We start from the raw sequence: 17,587 nt of genomic DNA, 5'->3' as shown, positions 1-17,587 counted from the left end.
GGAGGTGATTTTTGGAATGGCTTTTAGCAGTTTATAGTCTCGACAGCCTAGGACAACAGTCTATGATTTTAAAATTGCGTTAGACATAGAGATGTCCTTTACTGGGTAGCATATTCGATTATCTGGTGGATCTGTGGTCTTTCTACAATAACCTACAGAATACAAGGGGGTTTTCTGTCAGCTGCTGTGCTAGCACCTCAGTTAGTCCTACTTACAAAGGAGCCTCGCCTCTTTCTTTTAGACAAAGTAGAATGGACAGTGAAACTGGATAATCTGCAAAGTTCTCCCAGCCCCACAGCTCTATAATTCTGTGAGTAATGAAAGCAAACAAATGTGTCTGGCCATGTTAGGATAGTCAGGAGATGTCCTTTAGGAGACAGAAGCGTGGCCCACCTGCGAGGAACGAGGCACAAGAGCCTTGTCTGAGAGGGTGAGACACTGGCCCATGACCTCTGCAGAGAAAAGGGTCATCTGTACTTAAATCACTGCAAAGGAAGCTCTGTCAATGAATACGGGTATCTCAGAAAGTCAAACAGGCTTAGCCTGGGAGAAAGAAGTTTGGGGCTAAAAGCTGCAGTGACTCAAAGGAAAACCACGTGAAGTAACCGCAGAGATGAAAGTTAGATTTGTGGCAGTTTCAGCAGACCAGCCATGTATCACCCTTAAAAAGCAGGGAAGAAGAACCCATGGTGAGGGGAGCCAGTGGAGGGTGTCGGGAAGCAGCGAGACTCCTTCTAAAGTTGGAGACTATGCAGAATAGTACAGTGTTAAGCCACAGTCTCTGGGGCTGGTCTGCCTGGGGTCAAATCCTAGCTCTGCCACTTTTCTGGGTGTGCACCCTTAAGAAGTAAATTGGCTCTCTATGCCTCAGTCTTCTTACCTGTGAAATGGGGATAAGAATCCCTGCCTCTTAGGGCCATTATGAAAATTGTACAAATTAATACACACGAAGTGGTTAGCATCGTGTACTGTGCATATAGCCCTCAAAACAGTGAACTTATCGTCGTTAGTATTGCTCCCTGCAATATACTCCTCAGTCTGGGAAGCAGTAAAGTGAAGACAGAGCTTAAGGAACCCATCTGAGCGTTTTTTGACTTACCTGAGTAAACCATGCTCGGCCCATCCCGGGTGAAACTACCAAGCTGGGTGAACAACTGGGGCTGGACAGGAGGTGTCAGAGGGTACAGGGGCAAAGGGCAGTGCCCAGCTGTGGCAAGAGCCCCCAGAAGGACAGTTGCTTGCCTCTTCCGGCCCAGCATTTGCCTAGAGTCACGCTGCCTGGGAGAGGGGGCCAAAAACAGGCAGTGAGAAGATCACTTTCACAGTTTCCTTCCTTCCTGAGACCTGAGCAAGGGAACTGGAGGTGTGTCCTTGCACGGGCGCGTGAGGGCAGGAAGCCCCGGTCCTCTGGGCCACGGGCTGCTGGAAATGACAACCCCCAGCAGAGCTGGGCCAAGCCTCTCGTGGTAGAGGAGACCTCAGTAATGCTGGCCTGTAGCCTGCGCTGGCATGATAGGATAATTATGATAATGATAGGTTGCATTTTATGAAATTGTTTTTATAGGTCAAAATGGTCAAATATTGGCAATTTCGTAAGATTCAATATAATAATAACTAATTCTTAGCACTTTTGATGTTCTGAACACTATTCTAAATGCTTTCCTGTTCTAATTCATTTAATCCTTGAACAGTCCAACAAGGGAGGTTATAGTTACGACCCCCATTTTACAAATGGGGAAACTGAGTCACAGCACGATTAAGTAACTAGTCTAAGATCACCCAGGGAATAAGTGGTAGAGACCTGGAATCCATGCTTACATGGTGGCTTCTCACAGGCAGGGATCTGTTTCCTCCTCCTCTTCCTCTTCCCAAGACTTCCCCTGCCCCTTCACCACTCTTCCCCTCTCATTGACAATTGCTGGCAGGATTTCTTCTCACAAAATAAATGTTTAACAAAAAACTGGTGGTTTTGAAACTGGAAAAGAAGTCCTCCGAGGTCCTGCTGTTGATCTCCCACCATTGTGGCTCCTGGGTTTTTCTCTTCCCACTGCCAGGAGGGCCTGTGCCATCCTGATGCCCTTTCGTGCTCTCCTACGCAGGGGGCTGGAAACCTCATGCGTGTCTGTGGGAAGGAGGTGCTCTAATGACCACAACTGACTGGGCACGAGTGCAGGTGGCCGGAGCAGAGAGGACCTCTGGGCCTCGGTCTTGAAGCCCCAAGCATGGCCCCCAGCCCTGAGGGAGCTCCTGGGCCTCAGAGCCACCTGCCCACGAAAGGCAGCGGGTCAGACTCAGGAGGAGCCGGAGATGAGGGATTCTACCCCAACAAGGTTTTTAAAGGGGTTTGTGTGTATGTGTCTCTCTCTCTCTCTTTACTTTTCATTTTGAAATAATTTTACACTTACAAAAATGTTTCAAATATAGTGCAGAATTCCCCACCCCTATCAACTGGATATTACATCTTACACACCATGCTACAATTAACCAGCCAGGAAACTCATGTTGATAAAATGCTATTAATCTACAGACCTTATGTGAATTTCACCAGGTTTTCCATTTCTTTTTCTGGACCAGGGTACGAATCTGGGCTAGTTCCTCAAGTCTTTCCTTGTCTTTCGTGACAACATTTTCAAATGTTTTGAAGAGCACTGGTTAGTTATTTTATAGAGTGTCCCTTAACGGAAGGGTGTTTGGCATTTTCTCGTGGTAAAATGGAGGGTCATACCTTTCAGAGAAGAAACCACAGAGGTGACGTGCCCCTCGCAGGACGTCCTGTCACGTGGTGCCTGGTGTTGGCACGTCTCGTGACTGCTGTCTTTGATCACGTGGTGCATGGTGGGTCTACCAGGCTTCTCCACTTTTGTAAAGTTACTATTTTCCCCTTGATAATTAATAAGTATCTTCTGGGGAGACACTTTGATACTATGTAGTTACCTTGTTTGTCATCGTTCTTTTTCACCCACTAACATCTGTTAATGGTTCTTGCCTATAACAATCTTTACTGTGATGTTTGCCTAGTGGTGATTTTCTATTTTCATCATTTCTTCTATACTTGTTAGTTGGCATTCTACTCTAAGGAAGAGCTGTCCCTTCCCTTCCATTTCTTATTCAAATATTTATATCAATGTAACATTCGTGGGTATTTATTTTACTTTATGGATTTCCCAATTGTCATTATTTATTTTTCTGGTCCTGTTGTCCCAGCTTTGGCCCTGTGGTGTGCGTTCAGGTTGGTTCTGGTACCTTTTCAGCCCCATCATTTTTAAGCACTTTCTTCCTTTCTGGCACCACAAGATGTTCCAGGCTTGTCTTGTATTTTCTTTGCCCCAGTCTTGGACTCAACTGTTTCTCCAGGGAGCCCTGGTTAATTAAGCTAGTTTTTTGCCACTAAAAATTATTTAGCCGTGTCATGATAACTTTGGAAATAAGATAGTAGGAAAGCATTTATGTGAAGTTCAAGAACAGGCAAAACTAGTTGATGTTGATTGAGGTCAGTGGTTGGTGGGGAGTGTTGACTGGGGAGGAGCGTGAGCCTTCTGGGGCAGGACGTGTTCTTCACCTTGATCGGGGTGGTGGTTTTATGTATATGGGGGGTGCCAAAAAAAATGTATGTACATTGTAAGAAAGGAACACTATTAAAATTGTAATACTCACTATATACCGATAACAAAAGATGAATACAAGTCACGTTTGACGTCTGCAGTTACAAGAGGTGCCCAGAGTGGTTCCCATCAGCGTCCAGACACTTCTGATGACAGGGAACTACTGTTTGAGCAACGTTGACCAACGTGTCCACTTGTCTACATATTTTTGACACCCCCAGTGTACATAAAGACATCCATCTGTACACTTAAGATTTGGGTAGTTACTGTATGCAAATTATATCACATTCTAAAAACTTTTTAAAAAACATTACAGGGAAACGCATGATAGGAGAAAGGTACATGGTTCAGTCTGTCATGAGGCCACCATTGAAGGGTGGGGAGGAAAGTAAGTGGGTAAGTGGTGGAGGAAAATGCAGCAACACTAAAATCTACCCACCAGACAGACTGTTGACCATGTGAAAATTGTCCAAATTGAATTGGATGAAAGCTTCCTTTCTCACAGGGGAAGGCTGAAGTGTAAAATTGTACTTGAGTCTTGGTACCAAGTGAGGATCTTGATGTTGGCAGCTTGGAGACTTGAAGAAAACAGTGTAACCCGTAGGATTCAGGGCTGACAAGTCACAGCTCATCAGATGCGAGGTGGTGGCTGTGCAAGGGGTTGTGCAGCACTGAGAGTGTTGGGGTGTTGGGGTGTGAGCGGTGACGGTGGGAAACCCTCCTGGCTAAAGGGAAGCTGTAGTGGTGGTCAGATAGGCTGACATTGGCCTTGGACGTGAGATCCTAATTCGTAACTAGCAGGGCCTCCACGTGCGGTTATGAACTGCGGGGGGAGGGAGTGGGGGCTTCTCTCCCCCAGCTGTGAGCCTGAGGAGGGCTGTACCTGCCCAAGGGGGCCTGTCAGGCTGTTACTGGTCCTGGAAGGAGGAGGGAAGCAAAAGGGACTCTGCAGGGAAATGGGCCACGCATGTGACAGCTGTCCCTGCTCTGATGTGAGGCTGCATGGAGAGCAGGCCCTTCTCAGCACTTGCCTGGGGCCTGCCCTGCACTGGGTTCTTCTCCCTGATGGGGAGGTAGAGGAGAGGCCGCTGCAGCCAGCCACGCAGAGGTCTGCCGAAGGGTTTCCCTGGCAGAGGGACAGCCAGAGCAAAGGCCCTGCAGGGGTGAGAGGTTGAGGTGCTGGGGAAGGGAGGAGGCAGAGGGAAGGCAGGGTGGCTGGAGTGTCAGGAGGTGAGGGGAGAGTGCTGGTGAAGACCCTGGGAAGGGGGCTGGGCTTGATTCTACATCAGGGAAACTTGGACCCCCTTCCTTTGTCACATCAACAGCCAGCCCTGAATCCTGGCCTTGTAATGTCTGGACCTTGACCTGCACTGCCAGCTCTTTGGAGATGGGATGAGGAGGGATGCCTTGGTCCCACCCCAAAAGCAGCCGAGTCCCAGGGATGTACAGTCCGTTGTTAAATAACAAAATCATAGCAACTGGAGTGCACTTGCCAGCTTCTGCCCTTGGGCCAGGGCTGAGCCTGGATCGTTAAGCAGGACTGGGAAAGCCGCAGAGTTAGGTCCCTGGAGAACATGTTCTTCTTCCTGACACCCGGGTAGAGAACACCATTGAGGCAAGTGTGGGCGTCAGACTTTGGGGGAGACTTCCCCATGTCACACCCAGGACAGGAAATCTGGGGGAGTTCTGTGAGTGCGGCAGGCCCCTGGGTCAGTGTGCCACCATGTAACACAACCAAACAAGAGGACCTGCTGGGAGAGAGAAAGAAAACACCTCCAAAAGTCAGAAATTCCGTGTATGTTTAGAAGAACATGAGCTGCTGTGCGAAATTGTGGGCACTTAGGAAAACAGCGTACAGGACATTTGTACAGGCCGAGTGGTTCCGCAGTGGTGGGCAGCGGTGGGGGGGGGGGGGGCTCCTGGAGAAGCTAACCTGCTCCTCTGTGAGCTCTGGGGAGTGGCTGTGACCGTGGGCGAAGAGGACGAGCAGGCTCCTGACACACTAGTGAGCGTGCACACGCACGAGATCTTCGGTCTTACTCCAGCAGTGACCCTGAGCTTCCACCGAAACTAGAATTGAGTGTAGTAGAGCGAGCCCGGGTTCAGGGGAGCGAGCCTGGGTTCAGGGGGTCGAGCCCGGCTTCAGGGGAGTGAGCCGGGTTCAGGGTGTCGAGCCCGGGTTCGGGAGGGCAAACCCGGGTTCAGAGGGGCGAGCCCGGGTTCATGGGGGACGAGCCCAGGTTCAGGGGAGCGAGTCCAGGTTCAGGGAGCGAGCCTGAGTTCACAGTGGCCAAAGCCTTCATGCCCACATTCGCACTGCTGCACGGCCCCCCTTAGTGGCCTGTCCATGAAGGTCATCAAGGCCCATCAAGGTTAAGTCTGTGATCCCGCTCCCAGTGTTTCAAGATGCACATTATGTTACCGGAGAGGGGGGCCCTTCTCTGGGAGATGTCGGGCTTGGCTCTCACTCGGGGGTCGAACCCGGGCCTTGGGAGGAGAACTGGGAAACTCGCCACTGTTACCAAAGGATGGGCCCTCCTTGACACGGTGTCCCCATTCTTGGGGTCTCGAGCAAAGAATTGAACGAGACACAGAGGTGAAGCGATGAGAGGAAAATTGATTAGAACAGATAGTCACTCCAAAGAATTAGGAGTGGGCCGAGCACTGAGAAAAGCGGCTCAAGGCTCAGGGCTCCAGGTGGCATTATTTGGAGAAAAAATACACCCCAAAGGGTTTGCAGCTGCCCGCGCAAAGGCACGGCTCAAGGGGGGGCTCAATGCTCAAGAGGCAGCGGCTCACGGGAGCCTTGGGGTTTTATCTTATTCTCTGGGATGGGCTGTTCCTCCCTGGGAGCCAGACTGCTTGATTGACACCTGTGATTGACAAGGGGCCATTACCTCACCCTCTTAGACTGCGCATGTCCCTTCCCAGAGTTCAGTCTGTTATAATGATATTAATGAATGTCTGGGCCTATGTATGATAATATGATGGTATAATGCGGCCAGGGTGACATGGAGGTCGAGGTGGCCCTTTACTGCACAGGACCGGTCTAACTTATGGTCTGTCAGTCTCCTCACAGTGGCTAATGCTTAGGGCAGATATGGGAAGGATTTGGGAGGTCTCCAGGCGGTGGTCCCCATAGATTGTGTTGGACGTGCAGGAATGCAGAGACCCCATTACCTGTCTCTAATTACCTGCCTTGTTTTCCCTGAGAGACGTGATTCCCATAAATCTCTGTGGGGAGTTGAGGGACGGGAGGTCTCTTCTTCTGTATCTGCTTCAAGCCGACAACGGGGGTAGAGCTGTCCCTACCTAATGGGGATTCACAGAACTCTCGCCCTATCTGTTCTTAAATAAAGAAGAGAGGATCTCATATCTGCCTTGGTCAGGGTGCTCTGGAAGCCTCACTGGAGCATAATTCGTATCCCAATGGCCCCTAGATGAGGAGAAACAGATGTTAGTTAATAAATTAAAAGCGCTGGCTCCAAGGATAGGAGTTGAAGCCCAGTTATCTTGATTTCACCCAGGGGTTAGGTCTGGACTGGCCTGGAGGAGTGTTAAAACCCATTTGGTCTCTGGGATGGCCTTCTTTACCCAAGAGTTAGGTCTGGAATGGTCTGGGGGAATGTTGGGCTGCAATGATTATAGCTCACAGGCTTTTAAGTAGTTATTAGGCAGGGGTGAGAGACATTCTGTGACTTAGGCCAGGAGCAATCCTTAGTTTAGGATTTAGAAACTGATTAGAAGAGTGATTAAGACCAGGGGCTAAAGAGCTAAGAAACTAGGGAAAAGAGACTTACAGTTTCTATAGTGAGGGAGGTTTAAAACTTTTAAAGTGAGGGAGGTCTCCCATCTCAGTTCCACCAGGGACCCAGGCCTCGGAGAATGCAGTGAGCGAGCAGCTGGCAGGTAAAGGGCGGGTAGCAGCTTGGCCCGCTCCTGAGCCTGGCCTTTAGTCCCCAGCCCAGCCAGGGTTCGTGGCCTTGTTTTCTTGTATCACTGACATTTTGCATTTTGTAATAAATATTTCTTGTTTTAAAGAAAATTTGTGCAGAATAAAGTAACCCACGGAAACCTGTACACTTATTGATGATAACAGTGCATCTAGGAAAAGTGTGCCCGAGTCAGAACAGCACCTGAGCAAATAAATGCCTGGTCACACTAGAGTCTAAGAAGTCATCTCAGGACAGCATCTGTGGGAGCCCAGAAAAGCATGGGACCCCACAGAGATGTCGGGGCAGGTGCCAACAAGGCCTCTGGTGTCTCAGCCGATTTCCAGGGGACTCCAAGGACCAGCAGTCACAATTCCTTTTATGACATAAAATGGGAACCGGCAAGGAAGTCATGGGGACCAGCTGATGACTCTCAACCAGAGTAGCAGCTGGTCTCAGAATCCTTTACTTTCATCCTACGGAAGAAAATCTTGGAGAGATTCCTATGCTGAAAATAATCTTTTGTAGGAGAGGAGACAGGTCAGAGTCATTAAATGAAACAGTGCTAAGCCCGTGGGACGTTCCAGGCCTAAATAACAAACTAAGTGTAAATTCATCCCTTGAACCAGATGGCATCCACCCACCCCTTCTGCAGAAACTCGAGGGGGAGAGTGTGGAACGTTGTCTAAACACACGCCCCATCCTTACAGATAGCCAGTGAATGGCCGGTTTAAATCCTGCCCAGAAGAAGGGTTCAGAGTGAGCCCTGGAAACTGAAGGTTTCCTGCCGAAAGCAGGCTGGTGTGAGAAAGAACATGATTCCTAGACACATAAACAAAACAAGCCATTGAGGGGCAATCAACATGGCTTTCTCTGAGGGGAAACTTGCTAAATGCCCTAGATACTTGGATGCCTGGGAGACCAGCAATTAAGTTTGGCTCTCAAGAAGTTTACATAAAGGGCATTTTTTTGAAAATTTGTATTGAAACCAGGGGAATTGTTTTGCTACCTCATGGATCATCAAAACAGGAGGGATTTGGGTTTTTTCGTTTGTTTTGGTTTTTGGTTTTTAAAGATTTTATTGGGGAAGGGGAACAGGACTTTATTGAGGATCAGTGTATATTTCTAGGACTTTTTTCCAAGTCAAGTTGTTGTCCTTTCAATCTTAGTTGTGGAGGGCACAGCTCAGCTCCAGGTCCAGTTGCTGTTGCTAGTTGCAGTGGGCACAGCCCACCATCCCTTGCGGGACTCGAGGAATTGAACTGGCAACCTTGTGGTTGAGAGAGCCCGCGCACCAACCAACTGAGCCATCCGGGTGCTGTGTTCAATCTTAGTTGCAAGGGGCAGAGCCCACCATCCAGTGTGGGACTCGAGGAGTTGAACCAGCAACCTTGTGGTTGAGAGCCCACTGGCCCATGTGGGAATCGAACCAGCAGCCTTTGGAGTTAGGAGCACACAATTCCAACCGCCTGAGCCACCGGGCTGGCCCCGGGATTTGTTTTAAAGTAGTTACTTGACTAGGAATATATTTTGACATGCTTGAATATACTTTACATTTGCAAAAAATGTTCCAGTATTGCTAAGTGATTCTACAGTATCTTATTTAATAGTAGATATTTCATGTGACCTTTTCTTTTCCTGTCAATTATTATGCATCCTATCTTTGGTTGTGCTTGACTCTTATCACTGAGTAAAATTAATCAACTCATCCAGATTTCCTTCAAATGGCCTCCTTTATGACTTCTTGTTCTTTCTGCATTGTGCCCCACTTCTCACTCCAATGCAAGCAGTATATACCAGGGGTGCCAAAAAAAAAAGCATACACCAAGACTTGTATTCGTATTTTGTTATGGGTATATATTATTACAATTTTTTAATTTTTTTTTTTTTTTTTTTTTTTTGAGTAACTGTGTTTTTTCCAGGACCCATCAGCTCCAAGTTGTTGTCCTTCATTCTAGTTGTGGAGGGCGCAGCTCAGCTCCAAGTCCAGTCGTAGTTTTCACTGTAGTTGCGGGGGAGAGGGGGCGCCGCCCACCATCCCATGTGGGAATTGAACCGGCAACCTTGTTGTTAAGAGCTTGCACTCTAACCAACGGATTCATCTGCCCGCCCTTGAGTATTACAATTTTATACACTTTTTTTCCTTTCTTGAAATGTGTGTATGTTTTTTGGCGCCCTCTGTGTGTAGTATAATGGTTATGGGCACAAGCTCCAGAAATCCCAGCGCAGCACGACTCTGTGACCCTGGGCAAGTTCCTTAACCTCTATGCCTCAATCTCCTCATCTGTACAGTGGAGGTAATGTGTATCTCATAGGGCTGACGTGAAGATAAAATGAGTTACAAGTGCCTGTGAAGCATCCAGGGCCCTGTCTGGTATGTAGTGAGTGCTTAATACATGTATTGCCATCATCATGGTGATTCTCCTGATATTCTTCCTCTAGCTCTCCACTTCTTCCATCTGTTAGACATTCTCTGATGAGTTTCCCCTAGACCTTTTCCTTACCCGTTACCTACTATCCCTTCTTCTCCCTTGGCCCCTTATCTAATTCTCTCTCTCTCTCTCTCTCTCTCTCTCTCTCTCTCTCTCTCTCTCTCACACACCTCAAATTCCTCTGCCATATTCCTTTTCCTCTGGGATCTGTGGATTCTTAGCAGGTACCTGGGCCCTTTCGTACTATTTTAGCCGTTTCCAGCTTTTCTTTTGTGAAAGCCATTGCCCCTTTCCATTAATTTGGAATCTTCTTTACCTCTAGATAAAAGCACCTGGTTTGTGACTAACTTTCTTCCACGAGCCATGATCCTTTGGTTTCTACCTCTTTATCTCTTTCCCAAATTGATCAATGTATTGGGCAGGTTTTTGCATTGTTACAGCAATGGGATGTGGGGTGGTGGTGGTGTGCGCATTCCTAGGCATAGCCACCAGGTGGCAGAGTGGTTGCTCACACTTGGCCTCTGCCAGTGGGGAAGGTGGGGACATTAACTTGGCCAGAGTGGAATTAGTACCAGGCTTCTAGAAAGGCTACAAGAAGTGGAAATTACAGGTAGATCCTATCCCAACAAAGGATATTCTCTTCTAGAGAGATCACACCTTTGTTGGTTGCTTTTGTTTAACAACTGTATGTATAAGTAACCATTACAGAAAAATTAGGAAAAATAAAAATTAGGTACCTGAGATCTTACCACACAAAGATGATACATTTCCTTCCAGACATTTCATTACTCAAATCTATATGAACAGATTCATGTATGTATATAACTGTTAAAGGAACCATTGTGTATACTTTGTTTTAAAACCTCTCTTTATCACTTTACAAAACATAGTGGGTGTTCTATAATGTCAAAAAGTATAGATCTACATCATTTCCTCCATTTTCTTATTTTTTACATATTACATGTGTAAAAATTTTGAAAATATTAAAATAATAACTTGGCTGCAGGGTGTTCTGTTTTAAAGATTGACCGTTATTTAATGAGAATCACTCTCTGTGACGTCTAGGGGTTTCCTTCCTTGGGATCTCATTATTAGGCCTGCATCTCAAGTGCGCTTTTATTCCTTCAGGAGCTTTTTAATTCCTCTAGTGGTAACCCCAGACCAGGTTGCCTGTGGGAATCATTGGAGACGCTTATGAAAGGTGTGGATTGCTGGGTCCCATCCCAGGTCTTTAGCATCCAAAACTTGAGGAATGAGGCTAGGGTGCATGTATTTCTAAGAGTTTCTGCAGTCTTTTCAGCTCTTGCAGCCTGGTCGGAACCACTGGCTGTGATGACAAGTGGGAGGATCACTTGAAGCCCTAAGGGTCCCATTGCGTCCCCAGGGCCCTGGAATTTTCTTGCTTATGTGCTATGAGGCTAAGCAGATGTCATTCCTTCAGCTTCCCTTCCATGGAAAGTGGGGGCTGGTTCTGAGTCCATGAGGTGTGCCCTCAAGAAATAGGATAGCAATTTGACCTCACCCAGCAAGCTGGTTGAAAGTGGGAGTGAGATTCTATGCCAACAAAAGCAATTTGTCCAAAAAGGAAAGTTTTCCAATGAATGAAGTTAGAAAATTTAACATTAAGTGTTAATGTGGACACTTGGGTGATCAACTGGATGCTGGAGGGAAGTGTAAGTTCTTGTGCGCTGCCCTGTGGCTCAAGAGAAGGACCAGCCACAAGAAGAGCAAGGGACTGGAATCTAGAGTCCACATCTAGAAGGCAGGAGATCCCTGCATGTGAATGGAAAACTAATTATAGCTTTATTTTCCCGGACTCCTAATTCAAAGTTAGCATTTTGTACAATAATGAGCTTAGGCAACAAAGCACAGTGATATGAGCGGGACCTGTCTTTGTCGCGAATTGCAAGTATTTTCGTGTCATATTAAGTTGTTTCAGGTATCTCAAAACATTGTTCATCACTACTCCGAAATTATGGTAGTTATTTAATCTGCCATTAGATCTTGTTATAGAACATATTAATGAAGTACATTCAAAAGGTGAAACCCACCCAGGTTGGGTGGGGGTGGGGTGCTTGCGGGGAAGGCACAGGAAGCAGGAGAGGAGTCAAAGGGGCCAGAGGTCAGGGAGACAAGAGGTCATGGGGGATAGCATTATATACCAAGGGACAATAAGATGACATTTTAAAAAAAAATAAGATAAAAATGAAGTTCTCTTTAAAAAAGAACAAAAAACGTGGATTTAGAACTGAGGCTAACATAGAACCCAGGGAGATCATTGCTGTGAGAAATGAGCACTCCGGAGATGTGCAGAGCAGCTAAGTTTTTAAAGGCAGTGTTAGCATGTGGGTAGAGTGAATGAGTATCAGTGACTGGTTGAGTAACCGGTCTGTTTGAGTGAATTTCGGTGTCAATGATGTGATGGGAAGGGGTGTTTGTTTACCGTGGACTGGGAGAGTGTGGACAGATAAAAACCACATAGCCTGATTGCTTTCTCCTTATGTTCTTCCTGTGGGTTCGCCACCATTTTGACCTAAGGCTTGGAGTCCGGCTTGGAGACCTCAGGGAAAGGTTGCAATTAACAAAGTTTGTTTATTGAGAGTATCCAGTGCTGATGGAGATCCAGGGAAATGAGCACTTTTATGGAATGCGTTTTCTGGATGAGTATTAAGTACTTTAAAAATGTTCATGCTCTTTGACACAGTAATTTTCATTCCTAAGAATCTCGCCCAAGGAAATAATCTAAAATATGGCTTTATGCGCAAGGCTGTTCATTATAATTTCATTATAGTGAAAACTAGAAGTAAGTGCTCAAAACAGAAAGATGTAGAATAAATTATGGTACATCTGCATCATGGAAAATTGTTTGGCCATTGATAATGTCTACCAGGAGTTTTTAATATTAGAGGAAATGCTTATGATAATTGCTAAATAGATCAAAATTATGTAGAGAAAATATTTCAACTGTGTAAAATGTGCAGAAAAAGGACTAGAAGGAAATATACCAAAACATGTAGAAGTAGCTTCCTCTTAATTATGAAGTTAGGGGTAATTTATTTTCTGCTTTTTTACTTTTTACTAAACAAAACTCCCACAGATGTGTATTACTCAAAAAAATAATGTTCTCTCACACTGGTAACATACAAAGACTTTACTGTAAAAATTGAAAACAAAGGACTTGAAAGATATAGAAGTATAGTGAGAAAACATGAAAGTCTCCTATCCCTAAAAGTAACCACTGTTTACAGTATATCACCTAGCCTTCTAAAATTTTGTATACATATGTGCATATATAAATTATAAATACATTATGTTTTCCTGTTTACCGAAGTGACATACTATACATATTTTTCTGCAACTTACTTTTTTCCTTTTTTCCTCCTAAAAATGTCTTAGATATCTTTCCACCTTGACACATGTAAGTCCTTCATTTGTTACAGGAGCTGCTTTGTATCATGATACGGATAATTATGGTTTATCTCACTATTCCCGTCCTGACAGATACTTCCCTAGGGTCATTTTCCCCACTATTTGAAGCAATGATGCAGTGAATACCTTTGTGTAGGAGTGTGACTATTTCCCTAGGAGGGGGACATAGAAGTAGAGTTGCTAGATCAAACCCCATGTGCATTTTTTATGTTGATAGACATGGCCTGGATTTGTTAAGATGATATAAATTTGCCTCCTGTAATCAAGACCTTAAAATAATAGTGGCTTAAAACAAGATAGCTGTTTACTTCTCTTCGATTAACAGGCTTAAGTGTAAGCAGCCCAGGGCTAACATGGCTCCAGGGTGGCAGGAACTCATTTCTTCCACCCTGTTTGGTCTGCCATCTTCAACACATAGCTTTAGTCTTGTGTTCTAAGGTGACAGCTTCCACGCCTCTATTTATACCCATTTTCTAGGAAGGGGAGAAGGAAAAGAAAGTTTAGGGCACAACCCAGAAGTTACACTGCCCCAGAATTGGCCACACGTAGCAGTGATGCGTGGCCAATCTGATTTAGGCAGCTTTGTGCCCAGCGAAATTTCTGTTACTAACAAAAGAAATCCTATAAAAGATATGCAAGACCTTTTCACTGAAAATTACAAAACACTGCTGAAGTATTCAGATCAGCCAAAGTGAGGTTTTTAAAAGTAACCGTGGCATGTGGGTGAGCCACTGGCATTCTGTACGTGACCTGGTCACAGCACTCTGCCATTTGTCTCTTTGGTCATTTTCCCTTTTATCTTAGTGATTTGTAGGTACTCTGTTTTGATTTTGGACATTAACCTTAATTTTTTTTCATAGTTTCTTATATTTTAATTTTATTGTAGGTGTCCCTTGACATATTAAGGTTTCAAAATTATATGTAATCAAATCTGTCAGTCTGTTTATGGCTCCAGAGTTTGTGTCTTGTTACTATTACTTTTATAATCAGAAAAATAATAAAAATATCCAGTTCAGAGAGAGAAAGAACATGAAGCAACAGCAATAGCATGGGTAACTAAATTACAGAGAGAACCTAAAAGCTCACATTGATTTTTATTCTTATATCCTCTTTAATAGGCTATCTCCATAGAGCTGTTTGAAGGGCCTGGGCTTTGAAAACGGAATAGAATTTAGACAGGTGGAGGAGAAAAGAGAAGGTGTTCCCCAAGAAAATGGAACGACTTAAATTGAACTGTGGAGGCACAGATAAATCTGGCCCAAGTGGGCCTGGCATGATGAGGTGTGTACGTTGGGTACAGTGGAAAATGAGCTGGACAGGTCGGTTGAGGATGGTCTTTAGAGAACAGGGCAGAGGATAGAAGCCGTGATTACAAGTGAACATTGGTATTTCAGAAAGATGTCAAATGCAAAAGGATACATAGCAGTCTCCAATAAAGGGTTGTGTTTTTGTTTTCAAAAGGACGCAAATTAAGTTCCTTACAAAAGGGAAATGGTTGAGTAAATTAGGGTATAGCCACGTGATGGAGTACTAATAGTGAATGTAATCATTTTTGAGGGCTGCATGGAAAAACATGAAAATTACAGTTAAATTATTTGAAAGCACATAAAATCATAATTATGATTACAACTATTTAAAGAAATATGCACATGAAAAAGACTGAAAAGGAATACTTCAAAATTAGGAGAGATATTTGGATGATGAGTGATTACTTTTCTCTTGTAAACATCCTTATTTCTTGTTGTCATTCTCTGTGTATAATATTTTTAAAGAGGCAGGTGTTAGTGGATTGGAGAATTAGCAGAGGCCTTTCACGGCTTCCTGAAGGGGAACTAGGAGCTGAGGGCCGTGTGCCGTTTGGGAGTGGGGCGGCCAGACCCTTTGGCATGTGTAACCCAAGAGAAAGGGGCCCCATTTCAGGGCCTGCTGGCCCTTCCCTCTGTATTCCCGGGATGATCAAATCCCTTCCTTGCATTCCAGGGTCTTCTCATGCTGCTACAAAACCTACCTACGATACACTGGGGCAACGAAGAGATCGGGCTGCTGCTGGCCGAGGCGTACCGACTCAAGTACATGTTTGCCGACGCCCCTAACCATTACCGCCGATAGGTGCTGTCTCCCCTGAGGACCCAAACTGTCCCATCTCTGATGGCAATCTGATCACTGTGGCCACTGTGGAAGCCGCGGACCCCGGCCGGGAACCAGTCCTGCTGTAGAAAGCTCACGTCCGCCGCCCAAGTCTTAACTCTCTGGCGTGCCTGTCCACCACTCCATGTCTCTGGATGGGGCTCCCGGACCACTGCCAGTGTTCCATGCCATGTGGACGGGCCCAGCTCTGGGAGAGGACACAAAAGGAGGTACAGGGTCGTCTGCCCCTTAAAAAGTAACTGGACAAATGAAGGGAAGGCTCAGGGTCTTAACTCCCATTGTCTCTCCGTGGACTGGCTGTCTCTTGCCTCCCAGCCCCCACTGATACTGTTGTTTTTTGTGACATAGTTTGATTCAATCACAGGTCAAAAACGCCTTATGTTTTCAGAAGACTCTGGCCTGCGCCCCACCTCCACCCCATCCCATCTCTTTCCTTTCTGCCCTCGTCTGAGCCAGTGAGGTGCAGTTTTTAGACCATGTTTCTCAGATGGAGGAGGCACTGATGCTTTTAACTCTGGGAAGAGGCCTGCACCCAAGGGCTAGGAGTTTTGTTTTTCCTTTTCTCACCAGTACGTGAGCATGCATTTGTGTGTGTGGATGAGTGTACACACCCATCAGCATTTACTTACATGTCTGAATTTCTGTGTCCCCCTCACCACCAGCTGGGAAGGGCCCCCGTGACCAGGTATACAAGCATCCCTTGCGAAAGGATCAGGGCAGGGGAGGGAGAAGGGGCTTTTTACCTCTCCAAACCCTTTTTCCATGATGACCCACTCCAAGATATGTGTAAATGGTGTTATGATGTATATGGGTAAAGATGTACAAATATGTGTCCTCTTTGTAGCAGATATGATTTTATATTTATAATGTGCATCAACATGTGAAAGCAATCTAGGTCACTAGCACAGATGAAGTCGCCAGGGAAGTGGCTTCGGTGCCTCCAGGTTGGTTTCTGGGCGTCCCCCGGTGAGGGAAGTGAATGGGAGTTTGCTAGAGTGAGCGTAGCTGAGCAGATGGAGCTGCTTCGAAAAGCAGTGGCAGCCATCCCAGACATCACTGTCTCAGAGTGTTTTCCTCCTCCCCCCTCTCCCCACCCCTGCCTGGGCCTTTGTGGAGTACCTGTCCTGCTCCTTCCCCATCCACAGCAGACAGAGCTCACCCCTAGAGAGGACCACAGAGGCAAAGCTCGTCCACGTTTTTAGCTCCTGCCTTTCCCCTGGAATCTGGGGAGGGCTTTTGTTTTCACATTTTTAAGTCAGCGTTATATTTAAGACAGAAACTGACTGTCAGTGCCAAGGAAAGGGGTTTCCTGTGTGTCCCTGGGGTTTGGGGCTCTTCTCAGAGAGAGGCATTCTGTGTCCCCCACTGTCACCATCACACCCCACTTAGCTCATGAGATGTGTGACCCATGTTCAATTTTGGGTGTTTGGTAGCAGAGAAGTGGGGGATGGTGGCAAGCAGCTGTCATCTTCTTGGGAAGCCAAGCAGTATCCCAGTGGTGGCACCCTTGAGTCCCTGCCAATGGAGCCCCAGCACGCAGGCATGCTCATTTCTCATCTGGAGCTGTTTCTCAGGCATCTTCCTCACCCTGCCCCCCGCCTTCGGTGTGCCTCAGTGGTCTCCTCCACAGAGAGGGCTCGTGACCTGCCCTCAGCCCGACGGAAGAAAGACACTTGTGTTCCCAAGTGGTGGTTTTATTTTTTTAGTTTTTATGTTTGTATGGGAAATTGTGGATAAAGTGAAAGAATTGTAAAATAAATAGTGTATTTCCTCCTCCACTGCTGATGTTTCTCGCATGGCATTGTGTCACCTGGAACCTAAGGCGTCTCTTTTCTCAGGTTTTCCTCGTTGATACTCGTCAGGATGGGGGACAGTCCCTCTGTAGGGCAAGCAGGGGATCAACAGAGATCAAATGGCAGTTTCAGAGGATGTCAGCAAACCCTTATTACTGAGCACCTCCTCTGCGAAGGATTCTGTGGAAACTACGAAAAGGAAATAAAAATGAAATAAAAACATGGTTCCTAATAGCTGACGTTTATAGGGC

General features: G+C 46.1%; 1 protein-coding gene across 1 annotated transcript in view; it reads left to right on the top strand.

Annotated features, from left to right (window-relative positions):
• TBC1D22B (TBC1 domain family member 22B) overlaps positions 1-17,321 on the top strand; it is a 54,628-nt gene extending 37,307 nt beyond the window's left edge. The window contains exon 9 of the mRNA XM_074333930.1: positions 15,376-17,321. Coding sequence (XP_074190031.1) covers positions 15,376-15,504 — 129 coding nt within the window. The 3' untranslated portion in view covers positions 15,505-17,321. The remainder of the gene's footprint in view (positions 1-15,375) is intronic.
• Positions 17,322-17,587: the final 266 nt, after the last annotated feature.

Source organism: Rhinolophus sinicus, linkage group LG05, assembly GCF_036562045.2.
Source record: "Rhinolophus sinicus isolate RSC01 linkage group LG05, ASM3656204v1, whole genome shotgun sequence".
Classification (NCBI taxonomy): Eukaryota; Metazoa; Chordata; class Mammalia; order Chiroptera; family Rhinolophidae; genus Rhinolophus; species Rhinolophus sinicus.
The sequence above is the reverse complement of the archived record's forward strand: the minus strand, read 5'-3'. Positions and strand labels throughout refer to the sequence as shown.